This window comes from Syngnathoides biaculeatus, chromosome 18, assembly GCF_019802595.1.
Source record: "Syngnathoides biaculeatus isolate LvHL_M chromosome 18, ASM1980259v1, whole genome shotgun sequence".
Classification (NCBI taxonomy): Eukaryota; Metazoa; Chordata; class Actinopteri; order Syngnathiformes; family Syngnathidae; genus Syngnathoides; species Syngnathoides biaculeatus.
Window position 1 is genome coordinate 1334344 of NC_084657.1, and position 23995 is coordinate 1358338.

Sequence of the window (23995 nt, forward strand, 5' to 3'; positions counted from 1 at the left end):
TTCCCCGCCGCACACCAGAAGAGTTTTCACGGTACACTAATGGGCCAGAGCACATTGGTTGGGAATCACTGATCTACGGTCCATAATATCATCAAAAGATTCTGAAAATCTGAAGAAATCACTGCATGGAAGCGGCAAGGCTCAGAACCAGAATTGAATGCCTGCGACGTTCGATCCCTCTGGCAGCACTGCATCAAAAACCGACAGTGTGTCAAGGATATCACCACGTGTCATGGGAACGTGTCAAGGGACTGGATCCAATTGCAGGACTCCGTGGCGAGGGTATGATATTGAGGGTGTTTTTATTCCGGGCTAAGATCGTACACAATTAAGCAGTCCAAAAAAGGCGGAACCACAAAAACGCAACGCTACAGGCAAGATCCAAACACATGCAACAAGGTCTAATGACTACGAGGTAAAGTTTAGAAACATGAACAAAACGTAACAAGACTATAGTGGCACAGGCTCGCTGTGACGAAGGGATGCACTAGACAAAGCGTGCAAACTTACACACGATTGTGGAGTATCCAATACGCAGTAACACAACGAACTGGCAAATGCAGAAGACACACTCAAGGCTTAAATGCCCCGTCGAATTAGCGTCCAATGCGGTGGGACCGCATGCACGGTCGGCACCGACTCGGGCAGTGGTTTGGGCATGCCCCTGACACATTGGCCGAGGAAGATGCCACAAAACCAATGTCCGTAAAATCAGTCCGGCCGTAAAGCCTCTACAGTACCGTGCAACGCAAAATCCATTTATCAACAACACCGAGAAACTCCGCCGGATTCACCAGGCCTGAGTTCTTTTAAGATGGACTAATGCAAAGTGGATAAGTGTTCCGTGGTCTGAAGAGTCCACATTTAAAATTGTTTTTGGAAACTGTGGGTGTCGTGTTCTTCAAGTCAAAGAGGAAAAGAACCATCCGGAGTGTTATGGAGGCAAAGCTCAAAATCCAGCATCTGCAGTGGTGTGGTGCCGTGTTAGTGCCAGAGGGATGGGTCACTTACACATCTGTGAAGGCACCACGTAGTCCGCCTTTCACCCGAAGTTAGCTGGGATAGGCTCCAGCTTTTCCACGACTCTTGTGAGAATAAGCAGGTTGGGAAAATAGATGGATGGTGTGTACAGGTTTTTTGAGAAACATGGTGCCATCCAACCTTCTTTTTCATGGACGCACCGACTTATTTTAGCAAGACGACGCCAAACCACTCTCTGCATGTTACGAGGGTGTGGCTTCGTAGTAAAAAAGTGTAGGTACCAAACTGGCTTACCTGCAGTCCAGACCTGTCTCCCATTGAGAATATGTGGTGGATTACGGAGGATAAAATATGACAATGGAGACCCCAGACTGTTGAACAGTTAAGGCTGTACAATAAGCAACAATGGGAAAGAATTCATCGACAAAGCTTCAACTATTAGTGTCCTCAGTTCACAAACTTTTATTAAATGTTGTTAAAAGAAAAGGTGATGAAGTACAGTGCTAAACATGAACCGGTCCCAGCTTTATTGGAACACGTTGCAGCCATAAAATTCCAAGTTACTGATTATTTACTTAAAAACAATAGTTTATCAGTTTGAATATTGGAGTGTTCAGTAAAATATAGGTTGAACATGATTTGCAAATCTTCTCTTTTTCTTTAATGCAACATCCCAACTTTATTGCAATTGGGTTTGTATTGTTATTCGTTTGCTCAAACACATTACTTCGAATGGAATGTTTTGGTACTTCATCAAAAGGGGGACCAAGGATGTTGGCGCGGTGCTTGCATATACTGGAGTTAAAAGGAAAATACAGATGGTAATTTTATTTACAGATAGATGATTTTATTTAATTTTACACACCCATTACATTTCCACATTTGTGAGACCTGATCTTTCAGGATTAATAAAAAGATGAAATTGTTTTCTTCTAAAACAACAAGCGTTGATCCTACTTTCCTGGGCTGAAATTAGTTTTGCGGGTATTGTAAATCTTGCCCATATTATGCAAATGATTTATGTCGTTAATTGAAAAGTGTATTTCAGGTACACACATTTTGTACTGCATAGTGGAGTCTCAACGATATTAAAAACATACATACTGTCTACCCAGTGTATCGCTCGCAGTGGTTGCTCTTCCTGCTTTTCCTAAAGCTTCTTTCATTTCAGTTGAAGCAGACGTAAGGCACCGTGTACTTAAATGTTCAAACCTTGTCTCTAACTAACGGATACTTCAAAGTTAGATAGAAAATCAATAAAACTGTTCAGGAATAGCACCTAATGTGTCCATGATGCTGCATGATTCCCCCCCCCATGGTTCAACATAGTTACTTTAGATGACAGTTATTCTAATAATTGTGCCATTATCATATCCTGATTATTATATCGCTGAGATTTCTTGGTTGCGAGTTTGTTATTGCCATTTAACAATCATGAAAACAAAGTTTACAGAATAAAAGTGGTGGCGTCGAGAACAATGGACTACTGTCCTCTGCCTGAACGATCTACTTCAACAGTATGCAAACCGTTTTTTTTTTTTTTTTTTGGGTTTGTTTGTTTTGTTAGATGCTCAAATTTTGATACAAACCTTATTTCCAATCAAGTTGGGACATTTTGTAAATCATTGAAGCAGCAATCTGATTCGAAAATAAATTTCAATCGGTGTTCAATTGAATACACGACAGGTATTGTTGGAGGACGCTTTTTTTTCCTCCACGCGTTCGTTTGATTTCAGGTAGTGAGAATGTTGGTTATCCAAATAAAGGCTGGGGACGATGAACAGTTTCTTCGAAGAATTTAATTTCAGAATATTCCGGTCACTTATGAGTTACAGACAATGGCTGTAGAGAGCAGATCACAAGTGCGAAGGTACAGAGAAAGCGCACATCTTTTACGTTGTCAGAAGGGTGGACCATGGGTGGTATCAAACCTGTGGCATGACATCGGGGCTTTCCACTTAGACAAAGGGTTTCTGTCTCAACCGGTTCTCGCTGTCAATGGATTATTACAAAGTGTCCCGTGTGCAGTTCATCAAGGTTAGCTTACGTGCAGGGATGCGCTCAAGGACGCATCTGGCTACAGAGCAGAGCCCCACTGAGGACATGAGGAAATTATGCAGTCATGACTAAACATGGGCAGAAGACATACTACAATATGAACATGCCAACTGGAGCGGGGAACAACAAAAAAAAAAAAAAACAACTGGAAATAGTCACTCGTTGAATTTGATGCCTGCAACATGTTTAAAACGAAGACAACCAAAGATATGCAAGAAATGTTGGGGGTGGAAAATAGTTTTGGCGCCATCAAATATAAATGTTAAGACGATTTGGAGAAATAACGCCACGCAAAGTGGTGTCAAGTATTCAGTCCAGCCACCAATTGTGGAAGTTCTCCCACTTAAAAAGATGATTATAATGACATATGGGTGGCTAATTGCACATTAGCGTTGTTTGCTCACCAACCAACCAAACGACAAAAAAGTCACGTGATCTCACTCAACGTCTTCCATTGGGTGTAGTTTTGCCAGCTGGGCTGATTGCCGAGCCTCCCCGGTAGCCATGTTGGGAAGGTCCTTTCACCGTGGAAGCAACGGCTCGCAACTCGTCCATAGACGCATGTCCGCCCAAACGTGGACATTTCAGCTCACTTGTAACTTGGGAAAACACCGTGCAATAAATTTTGCGTATTTTGTTGTAGTTTTCACTGTGCGTACGCACAAATCCACACCCGGCAACACCAGGATTTCCACTTTATTTTGCAACTAGTTTTATTGATGTACGTGCTGTTATTGAACAAGTTCCTCATTTTTAACTAAGTACCTGTGCAATTATTTTTTGTGTACTTGTTACTCTTTGGACATTTGGACTGATCCACTTGTGCTTATCAATTTGGAAACGCGCCTCCATTTAATCAAAATAGTTTACAGATGTTAAAATTAACGATTTAGCGACAGAGCGATGTTAGGGATTACATCACAACGGAATGACCTAACTTTTTTTTTTTGTCACCTTTTTCATTTCTTGAGTGTTTTCATGTCTGAAATGCAAATTCAGACTTCCCGGCCGATTGCAGGTCTTCAATTTTGTTTCTGAATTCCCCTGAAAGATCTTTGGTTTTGGCCATAGTGGAGCTTGGCTCGTGACTGGTTGTGGACACGTGTCCTTTGTACTGCTAAGTTAAAATGGGTGCCATTGAAATACGTAACGAGTGGAATACACAGGAAGCGCTGAAAGAAGTGAGAGCCAGAAATCCAAAGACCAAATACTATCCACCATAATTGAATAAACTCTTTGAAAATCAGACACTGATTTTTCTGGATTATTTTTTTTCCGCCTCATTTTTTTCCTCATTGTTGATCTTAACCCGTGATGAAAATTACAGGCCTTTCATCTTTTTTTTTACTTGGACAACCTGCACGATTGGTGGCTGACTAAATACTCTTTTGCCGCAGTGTATACGTAAAGGCCAAAAGCCAACATTGGAGGCCTATGAAGGTTGATCCTGCAGGTGGCACTGCATTCAAAACTGACATTTTGCGCATATTCTGGGTGGCCTCAGGAACACAATTGGAAAACCATTGTCAGTCAGACGTTTGCTACATTTACAAGTGCTAGTTAGAGATAGACCTGTGGGAACTCGAGAGGAATAAAGCTGATGAGCCACACAATGATGTTATGGGAAAGAGTAGCGGAGGCTAGGATTAAGTATCTGCGAGCAACAGTATGGTTTCATGCCTAGAATGACTGCCACAGACTCATTATTTGCCTCGAGGATGCTAATGGAAAAGTACAGAGAAGGTCAGAAGGAGCTACATCGTGACTTTGGGGATCCAGAGCAGGGGTGCTCAGTGTGTCAATCAAGGAAGTTTTGCTCAATCGTGTGACAGCGTGGCCAAAAAAAAAAAAAAAAAAGACGTCAGCATATAGAGCTTGTGCATGTGACGTCACCATTTTCACGGCACGATTTTGCCGGTCAAAAAGAGCCGCTCGACAGTCTGGGGGACATTGAACGTAGGAATTATTCTTCTCAATCTCACATTCCCAAGAAGTACTTAATGCCAAGTTGGCTCATTTGAGAACAATGCGTTTAAAAAAAAAAAAAAAGACAGGGAGTTGTCCCCAACGTACACGAAGCAGTAAACCTCGACCCGACACTTTTTTTTTTTCTATTTTGCATTGTTCTCAAATGAGTCCAACGCGTATTTAAAAAAAGAAAATAAACCGTCAGTCACACAGAGGTTTACGTAGGTTAACGTGTGGCTGCAACACGCTTCCGTATCCCAGCGGTTTATTTTCTTTTTTTAAATACGCGTTGGACTCATTTGAGAACAATGCATATTTAAAAAAAAAAAAAAAAAAAATGTCCGTCACCAAGAAGTTTACTAAAGTTTAACATGTGGCCGCAACACGCTTCGTGCACAGAGGAGCTGACTCACTGCCTTTTTATTTTCCAATCATAGTTATTGAACGCAAGTTTGTGGAAAACCAGGGGTCATTTAATAAAATATTGGTATTTGTATAGAAAAATCTGAGGGGGTCCGTCACTATTTGGGATTTATTCCTGAGTGAGAATAGATCCAGCAACGAAGTTTTTGTATGTGTCCAGACTTTTCTACGCTTTCAAACTCTTGTGTGTAAATCTCAACGACTTACCCACCAGATACATGTGTAGATCCAGTTGGCCAAGACAAGCGGATGCGGGTTGATAATCCAATTTCTAATTGGCGAAAACAAAACATCGACTTCGGCATTAAATATGGGTCTTCTATTCTATTACCACCTTCGAAATGTTTAACGGAATCGAACAAAACTCTGGGCGATAAGACATATTTTTGCGTCATCTCCAACCAACTTAGCATTGAAGAATGGTTTGTTTGACCGACACTTCCGGCCAGGGACGTGATTTGATGACGTAGGTGCACGAACTCTATAATCCATTTTGTCGCTTGATTCAGGTGTGGCAGATACGTCGATCGCACGCACATAAAAGCGCGGTCTAACAAACTGGCCTCCTATTTTCTCTTTTGCTTTCTCCACGGCAGTTGCAGCATGCTCCTTTATTATTTATATTGTTTAGATATTAGAAAGATGGAGGGACGCACTGGAAAGGAGAGGAATGAAGATTAGCCAAAGTAAAACAGAATATATGTGCGTGAATGAGAAAAGTGGAGGGGGAAGAGTGAGGCTACAGGCAGAAGAGATAGCGAGGGTGGAGGACTTCAAATACTTGGGGTCAACAATACAGAGCAACGGTGAGTGTGGTCAGGAAGTGAAGGAACGGGTCCAAGCGGGTTGGAACAGCTGGCGAAAGGTGTCTGGTGTGTTATGTGACAGAAGAGTCGCCGCTAGGATGAAGGGCAAAGTTTACAAAACAGTGGTGAGGCCGGCCGTGATGTACGGATTAGAGACGGTGGCACCGAAGAAACAACAGGAAACAGAACTGGAGGTGGCAGAAATGAAGATGTTGAGGTTCTCGCTCGGAGTGACCAGGTTGGATAGGATAAGACAAGACATGAGGTCATTAGAGGGACAGCCAAAGTTGGATGTTTTGCAGACAAGGTTCGAGAGAGCAGACTTTGACGGTTTTGACATGTTCAGAGACGAGAGAGTGAGTATATTGGTGGTAGGGTGCTGAGGATGGAGCTGCCAGGCAAAAGAGCGAGAGGAAGACCAAAGAGAAGGTTTATGGATGTGGTGAGGGAAGACGTGAGGACAGTTGGGGTTAGAGAGGAAGATGCACGAGATAGGCTAAGATGGAAAAAGATGACGCACTGTGGCGACCCCTAACGGGACAAGCCGAAAGGAAAAGAAGAAGACAAGTGCCAGTTAAAACTCTGACCATGCAAAGCCAAACCCACATCTACAACACCTAGATACAAAATTCCACTTACATACATTTTGTATTTTATATTATTTGGTTGATATTCTGTTTTTAACATTTAATTTTGAGGTTTTGGTTACCTTCCAATTCCTTTGCACATTTTGGCAAAAATCTGCAACTTAATAATGTGCACGTGGTCCTTACCATGTGTGAAATATTGTGGCCTGGAAGTGCAAAACAACAGAACGAGTGTGTTATAAATTTGCATTTTTGATAAATGTTTTTTCTTAGAGTGAAGGAAATAAGTATTTGAACACCTTGCTGTATTGCAAGTTCCCCCACTTAGAAATCATGGAGGGGTCTAAATTTTCATTGTAGTTTAAATAAATGGTGATACAGCTGCAAATAAGTATTTGAACACCTATCAGCTCGAATTCTGACCCTCAAAGACCTGTTCGTCCGCCTTTAAAAGTCCGCCTCCACTCCATGTATTATCCTGAATCAGATGAAACCTGTGTGAGGTCGTTAGCTGCATAAAGACACCTGTCCACCCCGTACAATCAGTAAGACTCAAAACTCGGAACTTGGCCGAGACCAAAGAGCTGTCCAAAGACACCAGAGACAAAATTGTACAACTCCACACGGCTGGAAAGGGCTACGGAGAAATTGCTAAGCAGCTTGGTGAAAAAAGGTCCACTCTTGGAGCAATCATTAGAAAAGGGAAGAAGCTAAACATGACGGTCATCCTCAATCGGAGTGGAGCCCCTTGCGAGATATCACCTCGTGGGGTCTCAGTGATCCTTAGAAAGGTGAGGAATCAGACCAGAACTACACGACACGACTTGGTCAATGACCTGAAAAGAGCTGGGACCACCGTTTCCGAGGTGACTGTTGGTAATACACTAAGACGTCATGGTTTGAAATCATGCACGGCACGGAAGGTTCCCCTGGTTAAACCAACACATGTCAAGTTTGCCAATGACCATTTGGATGATACAGAGGACTCATGGGAGAAGGTTTTGTGGTCAGGTGAGACCAAAATGGAACTTTTTGGTCATATTTCCACTCACCGTGTTTGGAGGAAGACCAATGATGAGTTCCATTCCAAGAACACCATCCCTACTGTGAAGCATGGGGATGGTAGCATCATGCTTTGGGGGTGTTTTTTTTGCACATGGGACAGGACGACTGCACTGTGTAAAGGAGAGGACGACCGCGGCCACGTATTCTGAGATTTTGGGGAACAACCTCTTTCCCTCAGTCAGAGCATTGGGTTGTGGCTGGGTCTTTCAACATGAGGATGACACGAAGCACACAGCCAGGAAAACCAAGGGGTGGCTCCGTAGGAAGTACATCAAGTTTCTGTCATGGCTTACCCAGTCTCCAGACCTAAACCCAATGGAAAATATTTGGAGGGAGCTGAAACTGTGTTTCTCAGCAACAGCCCAGAAACCTGTCTGATTTAGAGAAGATCCGTGTGGAGGAGTGGGCCAAAATCCCTCCTGCAGTGTGTGCAAAACTGGTGAACAACTACAGGAAACGTTTGACCTCTGTAATCGCAAACAAAGGCTACTGTACCAAATATCAACATTGGTTTTCTCAGGTGTTCAAATACTTATCTGCAGCTGTATCACACAACTAAATCATGAAAAAAAAATCATACATTGTGATTTCTGGATTTTTCTTTTTAGATGATCTCTCTCACATTGGACATGCACCTACGATGAAAATTTCAGACCCCTCCATGATTTCTAAGTAAGAGAACTTGCAATATAACAGTGTGTTCAAATGTTTATTTTCTTCACTGCATGTTCCAAGGAGGCGGCACGTTGTCTCAGCTGGTAAACCGTTGGCCTCACAGTTCTGAGGTCCCGGGTTCAATCCCGGACTCGCCTGTGTGGAGTTTCCATGTTCTCCCTGTGTCTGCGTGGGTTTCCTCCGGGCGCTCTGGTTTTCTCTCACTTTCCAAAAACATGCAACATTAATTAGACACTCTAAAATTGCCCTTCGGTGTGATTGTGAGCGCCTCTGTGTAGCCCGCCTCCTGCCCATTGACAGCTGGGATAGGCTCCGGCACTCCCCGTGACCCTCGTGAGGATAAGCAGCAACGAAAATGGATGGGTGTTCCAAGGATTAAATTCATTCTCCCATCCGTTCACTTTCTATATAATGTGTCACCATTGGGTTCACTGGTAAGCTAGACTTCTCGCAGCTGGTGAGGGGTGGGGCAGACCCCGGAGTGGTCTCCACCGCGTCACAGTCCAAATATACGCAAACAACCATTCACACACAATAACCCACCCTTGGGTTATTGGGAATTTTTTGCGAGCCAACCATGTATGAGGGCCTGAGACAAAATTCAAATCAGAGCTCTCGACTGTGAGGGAGAAGTTAATCAGTTATAATTTGAGTCTTCATGATGAGCCTTTTGACCATTTGGGTCCATATGCAGGTACACACTTTGTCGTCATTACGGCCCGTGCTGCTGCATCAAATTTAGTGACTCAATATTTGCAACAAAAACAACATTTTTGGGTTCGTTCCAGAATTTAAAGACAATTTTGCACCAACATTTTTTTAAATATTGACCACTTATATATATTTATTTGCTTGTCCATATTTAGTTGTTTTGTGCAACATTGTTAAAGATACTGAGGCCCTTGAAAAACGCCCAATAAGTCCTTTAAGGTTTAGTTGAGTTTGATTTGAATAATTAAGTTAGTCTTGCTCTCATTACAGCAACTGGGTGTTTACCACTGCATTTTGCATAGCTATCGCACACAAAGGTTTCAAACCATCAACCTCATTTTCAAAATGGATGACAGGAAGCGTACCTTCAGGCTTTAAAAAGAAATTCTGAAAAATAAGGTGAAATTTATTGAAGCTCATGACTTTTTGACAACTTCATTTGTACAACATTTTCAAATTAGTAACAGTGGGAGGCAGGAACAAAAGCTATTTGACATTTTAAATACTGAGAAACATTGAGCTCCATTTTATTCTCTTACATAGGTCCACGTTTATGTATTTTGTGTACGGCTCTTTGAAAAACGCCCTCCAAATCTGAAATTTGCTTTGTATTCAATTGAATATGGATTAAAAGTGCCAAATAAACATAGTACATTTATTTTAAAACTATATTTATTTGTTGAACTCTCGAGGAAATAGGGCATTTACCTGCTTTGTATTTTGCGTCAACAATCCAGTGTAGCTTTTAGCTAAAGCTACCATTAAAAGCACCATGAAGCAATAAGCAAAGAACATCGCTTCCTGTACGTTATATTATACGTTTAGGTACAATTTTATTTTATTTTATTATTTTTTTTTTTCCGTGCGTGGTTCTGGAATGTAAACAAAGTCAAAAGTCCCGACTTTTCTTTGCTCTGGCTGTCAATAGCATTGTGGGAGACATGATTGACGCGGCCGCCATTTTGCTGGTCGCGCTTCCATTGTGTGCGAGATGGCAAACATCTGACAGTGCAACAACACCCGAGACACCCTCCGAGAAAACGCCGTTTAAATTTACCTTTGGTGAGTCTTATCCACTGATTTAAAAAAAAAAAAAAAGAAAATTTCTGTCAATACAGGGAGGCCTGCTCGATGTTTCGTGGGAAAAATTTGTCACCGACGTGGTTGAGTGTGTGTTGAAATGTCGTCTAATTATAGAGGGGGAAAATGTTTCCCCCGATGGAAGTGAGGCAACGGCTTAGTGCTTCAAAACAGCGACGAATGTGCTCGTTTCTGGAGGATTTCTAGTCTCCTGCTTTGCTTCATCTGTCGCTCTACATCTTTTGACACAAACACACGTAAGTTTCCCCCATTTTAATGCAAGTCTCTATTCCCGAGGATCGTTGTAACAGCCGTGGATAGTCTTGAACGTTTTCATATGCGGCCATAAACGCTGCGGCGAGAAGCCAGCGACACTTCAGAGTCCCCGCCCTCAACGCCAGCAACACGAGCGCTCATTGGGCCCTCGGCAAACTCACGCCAACGCAGATTGGAGGGCTTCCGAGTGACGTCACACGCTTCCGTATTGTGGGCCTGATGGAGGAACGAAGCCTTCGTGGACGAGTGAGCCGTCAATGAACGTACCGTTTCCTCGCACGCCCAAATATCAGAATCCCAAATGAGGCAGTTTATGAAAATACAGTGGAAGGATTAGAAATGAGCTCATTCGAGGGACAGCCAAAGCTGGATGTTTTGGAGACAAGATTCGAGAGAGCAGACTTGGATGGTTTGGACGTGTTCAGAGGCGAGAGGAGAGAGTGAGTACGTTGGTAGAAGGATGCTGAGGATGGAGCTGTCAAGGAAGAGAGAGCGAGAGAGAGGAAGACCAAAGAGAAGGTTGATGGATGTGGTGAGGGCGGTTGGGGTGTTGAGAGAGGAAGATGCAGGAGATGGGCCAAGATGGCAAAAGATGACACGCTGTGGCGACCCCCCTAACGGGACAAGCCGAAAGGAAAAGAAGAAGAAGAAGAATGAAAAGACAGTGGACGGGAACGTCACTGACTTCAAAGACTTTTGTCAGGATAGTTACGCGGGGTAACGTTCACGTTTTGGTTTTTTTCACGTCTCGTTTCCACATTAGGGTATGCTTTAACTTCTCCATTTGAATGTTTAAAAACACAAATTGGTGTAGAGTTCAACGGTTTTTTTTTTTTTTTTATCTTTGGTGATGTGATGTCATACAAACTCATCTAAAATTAAGCAACTTTGTAGTTTAGACTAGTCAGTATAGTTTAAAGTTGAGGACTTTTTGACATTTTTATTCACTGTTTTCAGAGTCTATAACCCAATTTCTGAGTTGTCTTACATGAATTTCGGCCACACTGTGATCATACATCATCACAGTGTAAATGTGGAGCTTTAGATGAATAATTGTAAATTATTTCACCAAAATGGGATTGAGATTTAACGCACTTTGAACAGTTCCAATGTATTCCTTGTATCTGTGAATCTTAAAGTTAACCAATGTTTGTTCATTCTTTTAGGTGACACTTGGTGGTCATGGCTCGTACCAAGCAAACTGCCCGTAAGTCCACAGGAGGAAAGGCTCCTCGTAAGCAGCTGGCCACCAAGGCAGCACGCAAGAGCGCCCCCTCAACTGGTGGCGTCAAAAAGCCCCATCGTTACAGGTAACGTTTTCATGTAATGTGGACAACTAGTTGGAATACAGTAACCAAGATAACAGGCCTCTCCTCAGTTTAACAGAGTTGCTTTTCGTGTTGTCACGGTAAGTCGGCGGCCGGTAATTAATGTAACCATCTATGTTGTTGTATTTTGAAACTTTGATGTATTTATTTATTTTTCTTTCTCAAATGCGCTTGGATCAAGCCAATGCTTGGCACTCTGCCCTGTGTGTGCTTGTGGCGTAACACATATGCGGACTAGTGGTCTTTTGGGTCAGCCGCGCTTTACCTGGAAAAACTACGGCGACCCATGTAGCAGCAGCAGCAGCGCGGTGGGCATTTAAGCCCCAATACGAAAGATGAATGTAATTCATAACATGAGAGATCGAAGGCACTCTTCGTGAAGCGCAACAGTTATACACGAGCTTCTAAAAGCTGACCGCTGTATGAAATACTTGTGTGAAAAATACCGTAATTCCCGGCCTACAGAACGCACCTGGTGATAAGCCTCACCCAGTACATTTGTACAGGAAATACCATTTGGTACATACATACATATGCCGCAGCTGTGTAAAAGCCGCAATTGCCCACTTTGGAACACGAGAGATTTACAAAGAAAACGGTACACAAAGAGTTTAATGGTAGCACTGGTACAAATCACTGAGACACGGTAGTGGCACGCTAGGAGGCCCCGTAGCTCATGGGTTAGCGCACTGGTTTGGTAAACCAGGGGTTGTGGTTTCGTATCCCACTGAGAAGGGTTGCGTCAGGAAGGGCATCCGGCGTAAACATTGTGCCAAACATATACGTGCGTTCAGCTGTGGTGACGCTGAAAGGGAAAAGCCAAAAGAAGAAGAAGACGGTAGTAGCACGCTAGCGCAGCGCTAACAGGGCCAGACCGGTAAAAGTCACTTCCTCGGCACATATATTCCACCGGTCTCACTTCTAACTTTTCGGCTAGAGTGTCCCCTTGCGGCCGTTAGGAAAAAAATGCACGAATTAGCCGCATCACCGCATAAACCGCAGGATTGAAAGCGTGCGAAAAAAGTTGCAGCCTATGGATCGGAAATTACTGTATATATGTATTTTGCATTTCACCAGAAGATGGCAGTAGCGCTGTGGCCACATTGTTGTACGTGACATCTGACCTTTTGTCATCATTTCAGCACAACGCATTTCAAACAAGGCGACTGTAGCTATTAAAAAAAACAAGTTAATTAATTAACTGCGAATGCCACCGATTCCAGAACAAATGGAAATTGAGTTTGGGGCAGTTTTTTTTTTTTTTTTTGCCGAAATATGCAACAACTGTGTCTGCCTAATTTGCCTCGGGACTGTAGCTGTCTTCAAGGAAATCGATGTCGAGCACAACTAGCAGACAAAAGGTTACTTGAGACGAACACAGCGAAAATTTGAAACAAGTAGAATCTGTTTTAACGGCACAGCACTGCTTTTTCACAAGAGCCCGTTAGCCAAATGAGCGAGCCTACAAGGTGCCAACGCTGATTGCCAAGCACTGTAAACCTTTCACTGAGGGTCAATTTATCAAAGACTGTGCTAAAATTAGTTGAGAAAATTTGTCCCGAGAAGAAACAATATTTTTGCCTGGATTTTAACTGCGGTTCAGAGAATTGAAGACGATTTCCTTAGCTATTAAGAGAGGGTTCAAGACAAAAGGAACAGAGTTTGACAGTTTTTTTGTTAGCCCACGATGAATGCACAGACGCATAAGACACGACGCGGTTACGTTTTTGAGAGGAGTGGCCAGCAACTTGAATGTGAGAGAAGACCCTCTGGACTTATTTATTTGTTACTCTTTGTTCTACCATGGATGAAATGAAGCTACAATGGAAAAAGTCACTGGGATTTTTACAGATGGTCCACCCGCCGCGGCTGGCGAGCAAAGTGGATTATCGTCCCTTGTCCGTGTCAAAGTCAGTGAAAAAGGAGGCAAAGCTATTGAACTTCACTCGATTATTCATCAAGAAGTTCTCTGTGCCAAGCAAGTGAAATATGACCATGCTATGAAACCGGTGATATTTTTGCTTGACATCCAAGCTGTGGATCGCAACAAGGCAAGATGGCCCAGTCGGGGGTCTGCACTGGAGCGCTCTTAGGGAGGAACTTGGACCATATTTAACAACAAAAAAAAAACAAGGGAGAAGCAAAGCCAGAACTATCTGATCCCATTTAGCTGTCAGAGTTGGGATTTTTTTGTTGACATAACACAACATCTGAATGCACCGAACAGAAGCCTTCAGGGAGTTTCCCACAGAACAATATCAGTGAAATCAATCAGAAGCCTTTATTGTCATTGTGTGACTGTGCATACGATGAGAATAACGAGCGCTTCTCGACAAGGTCCAATGAAATCAAATAATCTTCAATATGAGCAAAAGTAACTCGGGTAAAGGAAGCAAACAAGAAAGTGCTGTTTATATTTCATGGTCTTAAATTCAAGCGGTTGATGGCTGGAGAAAAAAGTGGTCGTCTTTGAGTCTGCACAATTGTCCTTGATTTGTAGGACCTGTCACGGTTGAATAGGTGGTGACCAGGATGGGAAGAGTCATGAACGACGTGAGTCGCTCTCGTGTGATAGCGGGAGCTGGCAATGTCCTCTCGGGAGAGCGGAGACCAGCCACTGATCTTCTGGGCGCTGTTGATCCCTCTTTGCAGAGCTTTCTTGTCTGTTGTTGTACATCCAGCATACCACACTGTGGGTGCAGTATGTGAGGATGTCCTCCACGGTGCTTCTGGAGAAAGCCTGCAGCAGGTTAGCTTTCAGATGGTTCTCCCTGAGCACTTTCAGGAGGCGGAGACGCTGCTGGGCCTTTTTCACCAGCGCCAATCCAGTTGATCTTATCCGATGTAGACTCCCGGAATGAATGAAGGAGTGGACACATTTACATTTGGCACATCAAGTAACGAGACCCAGGAAGCAACTTAGTGGATGTTGGAATAACAAGTAAAACCAAGAGTGGAAGACTTGATGATGATGATGATGATGATGTGACCCACAGCAGACATGGTGATTTTGACATGGATGGAAATAAGATTAATTCATCACTGTTGAATTCTTGTTCTCTGACTAGAGTGGACACACAGTGTGTTCTTGGAAATCTTTTGTTTTAATTCCCTTGTAAGAATTTTAACATTTGTATTTACTGTGAGCTTGTCATATATCTCCAGGCCTGGTACTGTGGCTCTAAGAGAGATTCGTCGGTACCAGAAGTCCACAGAGCTGCTGATCCGCAAGCTGCCCTTTCAGCGCCTGGTCAGGGAGATCGCTCAGGACTTCAAGACTGATTTGCGTTTTCAGAGTGCTGCGATTGGTGCGCTGCAGGTCCGTGTGCGTGCGTCCCTGTGCGGTTACGCACGTGAGCTGAGCACGTTCATCATATGACATCTAGTATGGAAATGTATCGCATGAATATCTTGTGTGTGTGTGTGTGGCTTACAGGAGGCCAGTGAGGCCTACCTGGTCGGCCTATTTGAGGACACCAACCTGTGCGCCATTCACGCCAAGCGGGTCACCATCATGCCCAAGGACATCCAGCTGGCCCGCCGGATCCGCGGAGAGCGTGCTTAGGAAGCAATTTTGACCTTTTTCCTTTTCTTTCTTAATTTCTTTCCTTGCCTCCCATCTCCCCAGCTTCTCAGTAGACAACATTTTAAGAGGTAGAATTGTGTTGATGTTTGGTTTCTTTGTGTTCACCAAATGTTTCAGGCTAACTGTGCCTGTGCACGGACAAGGTGTTGCAGATCAGGTAAACGTAGGCATGCGCGTTCACCCATGCTGGGTTTGAGAGGGGCCATCCAGACACCTGTCAGACATTTGGGTCCACGTTGGATTCTCGGTCTGCGGATGGGCTGAGAAGAGGGGCTAGTCTGCTTAAGGGGAGCTGCAACTTCCACAGCAGGGTGCTATTAAAACTAGTCCTGACACTCACCTAGTCCGTCGTCACCTCTCCTCTCATTGCAGCTCGACGACTCGCTCGACCTTCTCTGAGCGTATCTCTGCCTCAGAAGTGTGTGCGAGGAGTCAAGTTTTGTGTGCGTGTGTCTACTCTGACCTTCTCAACCGCCTGTAATCGACAAGCAAACAAAAATCGTCATATGTGATAATTGTGCAAATAGTGTCTGTTTTTGTTTTACTTGTCCAAATCAGAAATCACCCCATCCTTTTCCACTTCTGGAATTGAAGCATGAAAAAAAAAAAAACAAAGGCTTATTTTAGGGTGGGTTTTTTTTTTTTTTTTTGAAACGGTAACGGCTTTTGTCCAAGATTAGGAATTGTATTTTTGATCGCAGGCAACAAGGGGGAAAGATTTTACCAGCAGTTGTTCCCTGTTGGGCAACAAGTTTTTTTTTTTTTTGTCATTTTAATTTTTAACAGGACATACAACTGAGGGTGTCATTTCTCACCTCTCCTAGTTTTCTCTTCCTTTCTCCAAATTTGAATACACACTATGAACTCATTGCTTTATTTCATATTTTGGGGGGAAATGCTCAAGATTTTCAATGTAAGAATAAGATGGCATTTGTATTTTCCAAATTTCTCATACGATAGCATTAAATAGATGTTGAAAAGAAATGGATGAAAGAAGCAGTTTTCTTTCTTCCATTAACAAGCAGAAACTTGTGTGCCATATGTTCTGTCTATTTTTGCAGATATCACATGGGGTGATCGTGAAAGGTGCTTACATTAGGAATAGGAGGCCATTTGGTGGGGGGGGGGGGGGGGGGGAAGACTATTGTAATTCCCAGCCTACACAGGGCACCCGGTTATAACCCTCACCCAGTAGATTTGTAAAGGAAATACCGTTCGGTACATAGGCCGCAGCGTGTAAAAGCCGCAAGTGCCCACATTGAATCCGACATTGAAACACGAGATATTTACGGTGCGAAACACCGGTCAAAGTCACGGAGACACGGCGGTAACACGCTAGCGAAGGGCTAACGGGGCCGGACCGTAAAAGTCAGTTCCTCTGTACATATATTCGGTCTCGCTCGACTTCGAGTTAGAAAAAATACACAAATTATCCGCATCGCCCCATAAACCGCAGGGTTGAAAGTGTGTGGAAAAAAAAAAGTCGCAGAACCGTAACTGAGCGTGCTCCCGGTAACCTGAGTCTCATATCGGGCTTTCTGTCCAACAAGGATCACGTGTAAATCGAATTCCAATAGAAACTATCCAGTACACACTTCTGCAAAACTGCTTTGCAACCGCCAGTACTTTGCAATCATGCCCCCAAGGGTCATCTGATTCGGTTTGAGGCGATGCAGTTTTAAATAAACTTAAATAATTGACACCATGAAAAAAAAAAAAGTGAAAAGGCAAGGGATCAATAATGATAAAAAAAAACAAAAAAAATTGTCATAAGCGGATGGTTCTGCAAATTAAGGCAGACAGGTTCCTAGAACAATCTTTCATTCATGAACTACAAATATGCACTACTCGTACATTATAGTGTAAATCCTCTTGCAGAAGTCAAGATAATTTGTAACTTTTTTTTCTTGCAATAAGCGCTCCTTTTAAAAAGCCAATTAAACATTGAAATTTGTCGGGGCGGGGGTGTATGGGTCAATGTCACACTGCAAAGGTGGACAATACGTTATTGAGGATAATATTACACGTATGCAACGAGTATCCAATTCTTTTGGGGTGTTTTGTATAACCTATTTTTGACTGGGCGAGGAAAATCTCTTGGGAGTTGCCAAATATGCCAAAAGGGAGATGAGCTTCTTGTTTCACACCGCAAAATACCAGCAGGTGGCAGTGTAACCTCCGTTTAGATGAGCCAAAAGGAAGAGGGAGGTGTTGTTGGATTTGAGGAAAATCCCCCCCCCCCCCTCCTCCCCCTGCATTTTATTGAACAGAAATGTAAAATGCAGAAATCTCCTAACCTTTGTTAGAGGTTGAGTCGACAGTGTATGCAAGCTAGTAATATCAATTCATGATTTTAAAATGCTGCCATCTGTCATTGTGTTAATTGCATTTTCACGTATACAAAGTACGAGTTGTAGTCATTGCTCGCCCTTTTATCTCTATGCGGGGGTGTGAACGTCTCACGGTGCTTTAAGAATACTATTTTAAAATGATATCTTTTATCAGGTACAATTCCAGGCTCTTGTTTTTGTGCTCACACAAATGTATCATCCTGCTCTGCACTGTCCTTCCCCCATTACATCTGCTCCTCCCTCGGATTACAGTACGTGTGTGTGTGTGTGTGTGTGTGTGATAAAGTCCAAATGTAATATGCCCTCTCTGAGAGGTTAACCAATCAGGGCGCACAAATGCACGGATTAACCAATCACACCACACAGGGAGGGAGGGCGGAAGAGATTACTGTGTGCACATAGAGGGATTAGGTCAGTGTGGAGTGCAAAAAAAAAAAAAAAAAGTACTTTGAAGGGCTGTCCCTCTTCTCGTCTTGCAAATTATCACGAAAACATTGTCACAGCACATACAAAGGAACAAATAGAATCTGATTTTATTATTCACATGAAGATTATGTCCAACATCTCTTTGGAGTCATTCATTCATTCCAGTTAGTGTACATTTCTTTAATCATACCTTGGCTCCAGCATAACCCGTGACCTCAGTGAGGCTAAGCGGTACGGAAAATAGATGGATGGATTTCTTCAATCCACAAATGAAATCAAGAACTCCTCCACGCGTCTAAACGATAAAATGAAATCCAAAATCAATGAAACACGTCAAATTGAGTGCAATACGGGTCACAGGATGGCTACAACTGCAGGATTTGGACGGCTGGTTGTTATCAACATGTAAGAGACGTTGTTGGGTATATTCGACGCTCGCGTGGCAGTAATCAGGTCATGTCGGGATTACGAATTTGTCAGAGGAGCAGTGCGGCATGGGATGGAAGAAGAGCGATATTTTCCAAACGTGTGGGCCTTCGTAAAAAGGAATTTTGTTTTCTGGAACGCATGAAAGTCATCCTGTTACGGAAGCAGCGGCGCGGGCGGGACCTCCTCACGGGGCATTTTTGGCCACCCCACAACCGCACCCCCCGTCGACAATTGCTTTTTCAAGGGCCGTCAACCTAGCGTCGCGTGCTCCTTTGCATGCCGATAGAATAAAGGGCACACGGATGAGAACCAAAAAGAAAGAAGGAACGACGGCGATGGGTGAGAGACAGAAAGAGAGGAGGATGGGCCAATAATCCCAACTAATTCACTTAGGACATAGCCGGAGAGAGGCTAAGAGGATCGGGACGCTGCCAGAATCAGATCAACTAAAATAACCCAAGACGAACCAAGGAAGTGACGAACGTGACGCTTTGGACCTGAGCGGAACAGGATCACTCAGCCATGTGTTCTTACTGACTGACCTCGAGCTATATCTGGAATCAACTCAGAGACTCGGCAAAATAAATAGTATCAGTGAAACAGAATAGACCACTTTAATATGACACGCAACTAAAAACAAGGTCCTAATTGTCATCCGTCAAACTGCATCGGATGACGACACTAAACGCAAACACTGTGGAACTGAATACGCACGCTCGAGAATACATAGATGCGAACAAATGACATAGAACGAAAGAAACAAATCCAAAAGAAAACTTGAAAGTCGAGACGTTTTCAGATCACCAGTCGTCGTGGAAAGTACGAGAAGATGGGGGGAGGGGCTCTCAGTGTTTTCTTTTTTTTTTACACGTGGAGCTCTGTTTCCTAGAAACTCTTTAAGGGTCATTTGCATAAAATTTGATCAATCATGGAAAATGCACCGAGTTTCCTTTTGAAAATCAAATCATTTCACTGATTTGAGCATTTCAATGACTGGCAGTTGTCAAACATTTGACAACGTCAATAACTCTTTGAAGAAACAACAATAGCAACAACAACAAAAAAAAAGAGCGTCCATAGCACGCCTGACACTAATCAACTTCGACGCAGCCCTGTGACTCTCTCTAGAGGACCTGGAACTTCCAGGAGTTTTGGTCCTTGTGATCCAGGCAGTCCATCGTAGTGAATCCCAGTTTCCAGGCCTGCTGGTCCTTGTAGTCCAGGCAGTCCACCGAGGTGAAGCCCAGGGAGGAGGCGGTGCTGTAGCCTTGTGAAGACAGCGAGGCGGGCGACTGGCTGAGGGAGCCCCCCATGGAGGGCACGGTGATGGGGCTGAGAGCGCCCCCGGTGCCCGACAGCTGCGAGTGCATGGGGGACAGGTATGCGCCGCAGTCCAGGCCTGTAAAATAGGAGGTGGTGCTGGCGTATCCTTGGGCGTACGCCGACGGCTGGCCGTAGCTCATCGGGTAAGGTGAGGGCCGCTGCATGCAGGGAGCTGTGGAGGAGGCCAGGGGGTCAGGGAGGGGGGAGATGGCCGGGCTCCAGATGGACACGGCCGTGTTTCCGGTACTGGAGCTCTGTACCAGACCGGCGCCCGACTGGGCTGGCGAGGGGCTGAACGAGCCGGAAGGGTTTGAAACGGGATCGGGGGCGCTGGGCTCCTGCGCTGGGGAAGCCTTCTTCTTTGGGGGGCGAGGTTTGGACTGGCCACTGCTCTGTTGCTGCTGCTGACGGCACTTGGCGCGTCGGTTCTTAAACCACACCTGGACACAGAAAATAAGAGGTTGCAGTCCACCATTGAGCTCTTTTTGACCCTTGAAAATAGTCACGCAATTATCAGCCAGAACAAGTCACATCAATTTTGCACGCAGCGTTGTGCAGATGTCCAGCCACAGAGACCCCACGTCTCTGTGACCAGACCCATGCAAAGAGATTTTAGAGCGCAAGTACTCAAACTCAAATTAAGGGGACTCATGGGGAAATCCTCATCACCAGGGGGATGTTGACCGCATTTGTAAAAAGGATACATAAAAAAACCCGACATTTTTCCCCATCATCTTGGAGGAATAAATGAACTGGAGCAAAAAAAAAAAAAAAAAAACTTTATTCATCCAGTGCAATAAGGGCTGGTACTTGATCACCACTTGAGGTCTATCTGTGCACGTGACTGCTCATGCCAAATTGGGGTTGTTCACCAGTAAGGAGGAAATCATTTTATTTTAGTTATTATCCTTAGATGTACTCTAGTTTTATGTTGTCTTATTTCCCTCCCATGTTGTTGTCTCGGTTTCTAGTTTGGTTTTTCTCTCCAACTGTTCCCGTCATCCATGTTCTTTGTGTCAACCAATCAGCCGCTAGTATCCCGTCTAGTCAATTTGCTTCTATTTAGTTCTGGTTTCGTGCAGTTGTTGTGGTTGTTTTTTGTCATAAGTCCTGTTTCCTGTTTTGTTTCTTTGACTGGGTGGGTGGGGGTCACTTTGTCAGTTTAGAATTTGGACTTTCCTATGAACCTTGTCTTCTTTTTTTTGTTTGTTTGTTTGTTTTGGCGTTACCTGCACACGTGACTCTGGCAGGTTGATTTTGAGGGCCACTTCCTCCCTCATGAAGATGTCCGGGTAGCGGGTTTTGGAGAAGAGGGCCTCCAGGATGTCCAGCTGCGTTCTCGTGAAGGTGGTCCGTTCCCTTCGCTGCTTCCTGGGTGTGGCTGCAGATACAGAAGGGAGGCAATGCATTTCTTGACGTGATCGTTGAGTGTGTGTGTGTGTGTGTGTGCGCGCGCGTGTGTTTTTGGTGGGGGTGGGGGCGGGTGGGGGCATTGTTTTCTTGAAGCAGATCGGCGTGACAACAAACAGACAGACAGTTGGGAATCTCCTGTAGTGATCTTGACTTTGCTGCGGGGAGCGTTTCACGAGTATTTGCTAATTATACAGAAATGTTCAAGCGTGCCGTGTCAGTTTCACCCTGAGAGGGAGGAAAACCTTTCCTCGCCCCATTTGAGTTTGCGCAGTCGCGAAAAAAAAAAAGAAGTCTCGGTTATTTGTGCTCCGGGGCACCTCGGCCAAACGCCTCGGAGTATTTGCTTCAGAACGAGTCAAGTGAGGAAGACGTGGGAAGAAGGTTTTGGCCTCGCACTGTGTCTCAGTATCGTGCCAAAGCGACATTTAACTGAAGGTCTAAAATTGACTGCGGGGGACGGCTTGAAAAAAAAAAAAAAAAATAATGAAAAACGCGTCCAACGTCATCTGATTTGCGATTTGAATATGTTTTTCAAAATTTAGCCGCAATGTTGTCTGTGTAGAAATATGACAACTTTCAATTCCAGCGGTGGTTCACACTAATCTGCGTTAAAGTTAAAAAAAAAAAAAAAAAGGATTTCTTTTCAACAGTCATCTCTCCATTTTCTTTAGCTCTGTTTCTGTGCCAGAGGCAAAGCACAAAGTACTGCCGTTATTCCAAAGCACTTATCCTCACAAGGGTCGCAGGAGTGCCCGAGCCTCGTGAACTTCACGCTGATCTGGCGAACGGACACAGATTCCGTGGTGCCCACACCAAGGCCAGGCGTTATTTCATGTTATATGATTTGAATACTTTTTACCCTGGTATATATTTTGAGCAAAACAATCGGCTGATAATATCCCGTGAACGTTATGGTGGAAAAAAGTTCCAGTTCTTGGTTTTTTGGTTGCACATGATTTAAATGTGTCAAATCGACGTGATTATCGCCTACAATTATCAAATGTACATGTTAGTTTAACCGTTTTAAATCATGCGCAACCATAAGTAAAAATCCAAACGACCCCCCCCCCACAAAAAAAAAAAAAAACAAAAGCAATGGGACGGATGAAATATAAATACAATAATGCAACTTGTTAGTTCGAATAGGCCTTTGTGAAAAATAAAGAGTAGCCCGTTTCGCACGATAGTAGCTAAAAAAAAAAAAAAAAAACCCAGTAAGTCGATAAAACATGAAAACATTGTCATCACTTTTGTTTCCAATCAAATATTTATATTTCGCTATTTAGCTAATTAGACACGCGTGACGCAAAAGTTACTCAAAGCACAATCCAAATGAAATACAAGTTTACAAATGCGCGTTTTGTACTTACACGGATAAGCGACAGTTGTGTGCAGCACGTCCATCCCCGGGCCGGGCAAATTTAAGCCGTTCATGGTGTAGTGGGGTTGTTTTATGTAGGACATCATCTTCGCTGCAATCCCGGCGATCCACGCAACGCAACAACCTCGGCGACAATTGCCACTAAGTCACTCCCCCGTGACTCCGAATTTTAGGAGAGGGGTAGGGGGGGGGGGGTTTGAAAGAAATAAACTTGAGATTTGTGGGGGGGGGGGGTCAATCTGCAGTAAAATGGCCCTCCTGCGATTTGTTCTTGTCGTATCTCGGCGCAGGTGCGGCTGGCCCCGCTGCACGACTGGAGGAGAGGACGCGCAAGTGACGCTCGGGCCGCACACGCCGCTAATTACACGCCGCAAGTTGCCTCGCGCTGACCCCGCCCACCCCACGCGAGCCAGCGCAAGCGCAACAGGTTGCACGCCGAACTTAATTTGGTGATGGAAGCGTTCCTATCAGTCAAGTATGGATGAGGAAAAGCTCAAGTCCACTAAGAAAGGACAGCAGCCCTGGATGGACGCGTTGGAAGTCCTTGGAGTTCAGTTGGATGAACACAGGACACAAGACTGAGAATACATCAGGTCAACTCGATGTCAAATAAATGACAGAGCTGGAGGCCTACAAGAAGCAAGATTTAGCCTCTTTGGACCTTGAAGGCGGCAAGAGCAGGGATCCAGTTAAAAGTAAAAAAAAAAAAAAAAAAAAACGGTCCGCATGGAAAGACATTTGGAAATCATATCGGAAGAAAAACGAGTGGATGTGAAACGATGCGGCGACCCGCAATAGAGCAAAGCTGGGAAGAAAAATGTGGAAATATTTGAAGGGTCCAACAAAACATAATTAAGCCCGAACACTAGTCTACAATCTCCGGAAAATGTTGAATCAGTAAATGGGCAGTGGTGCGGGGCAAAAAGTATTGAGGTTATACTTCAGGGTGGTGCAAAGACGTTTTTGGGGGGCAGGTGTTCAAACCCCCCAAAAAATGGGCGTCCCCCCCCCCCACCCTCAAACTATTCAGTTAATGGTGTGTGTGCGTGCGTGCGTGCGTGCGTGTATTGGCTGTCATGTTGTTGACTTTTGTTGAAAAAAAACGCCGAGCTTCTTTTTCAACAAGTA

General features: G+C 44.1%; 3 protein-coding genes across 7 annotated transcripts in view; 2 read left to right on the forward strand and 1 right to left on the reverse strand.

Moving 5' to 3' along the window:
• The window catches only part of arhgap32b (Rho GTPase activating protein 32b), a 121435-nt gene extending 111115 nt beyond the window's left edge, over positions 1-10320 (forward strand). For all 3 annotated transcript variants that reach the window (XR_009792606.1, XR_009792610.1, XR_009792608.1), the window contains one exon: positions 10203-10320. The gene's annotated coding sequence lies outside the window, so the exon portion shown is untranslated. The remainder of the gene's footprint in view (positions 1-10202) is intronic.
• h3f3c (H3 histone, family 3C) lies at positions 10207-16576 on the forward strand. Of its 3 annotated transcripts, none has more exons than XM_061804443.1 (4): positions 10207-10336; positions 11797-11940; positions 15124-15277; positions 15395-16574. In XM_061804443.1, exons 2-4 carry the CDS (start codon positions 11813-11815, stop codon positions 15521-15523), a joined length of 411 nt encoding a protein of 136 aa, XP_061660427.1. In that variant the 5' UTR covers positions 10207-10336; positions 11797-11812; the 3' UTR covers positions 15524-16574. The 3 variants fall into 3 exon arrangements, with proteins under 3 accessions (XP_061660427.1, XP_061660429.1, XP_061660428.1); XM_061804445.1 differs by lacking the exon at positions 10207-10336 and adding an exon at positions 10408-10611 and having other exon boundaries at positions 15395-16576; XM_061804444.1 differs by lacking the exon at positions 10207-10336 and adding an exon at positions 10840-11347 and having other exon boundaries at positions 15395-16576.
• A 1929-nt stretch (positions 16577-18505) lies between these two features.
• On the reverse strand, positions 18506-23051 carry crx (cone-rod homeobox). The gene is made up of 3 exons (XM_061803314.1): positions 22857-23051; positions 21303-21454; positions 18506-20513 (listed from the first exon to the last, which is right to left on the reverse strand). The coding sequence occupies exons 1-3, from the start codon at positions 22951-22953 to the stop codon at positions 19875-19877; spliced, it is 888 nt and encodes a 295-aa protein (XP_061659298.1). The 5' UTR covers positions 22954-23051; the 3' UTR covers positions 18506-19874.
• Between the last annotated feature and the right edge of the window lie 944 nt (positions 23052-23995).

Excerpts from the sequence above, each read along its gene's own strand:
- h3f3c (XM_061804443.1), top strand. The coding sequence starts at position 11,813 with ATGGCTCGTACCAAGCAAACTGCCCGTAAGTCCACAGGAGGAAAGGCT. Across the intron at positions 11,941-15,123 it reads AAAAAGCCCCATCGTTACAG|GCCTGGTACTGTGGCTCTAA; the intron begins GTAACGTTTTCA and ends ATATATCTCCAG. Across the intron at positions 15,278-15,394 it reads CTGCGATTGGTGCGCTGCAG|GAGGCCAGTGAGGCCTACCT; the intron begins GTCCGTGTGCGT and ends TGTGGCTTACAG.
- crx (XM_061803314.1), bottom strand. The coding sequence starts at position 22,953 with ATGATGTCCTACATAAAACAACCCCACTACACCATGAACGGCTTAAAT. Across the intron at positions 21,455-22,856 it reads CACAACTGTCGCTTATCCGT|CCACACCCAGGAAGCAGCGA; the intron begins GTAAGTACAAAA and ends CTGTATCTGCAG. Across the intron at positions 20,514-21,302 it reads TGCCAGAGTCACGTGTGCAG|GTGTGGTTTAAGAACCGACG; the intron begins GTAACGCCAAAA and ends TTCTGTGTCCAG.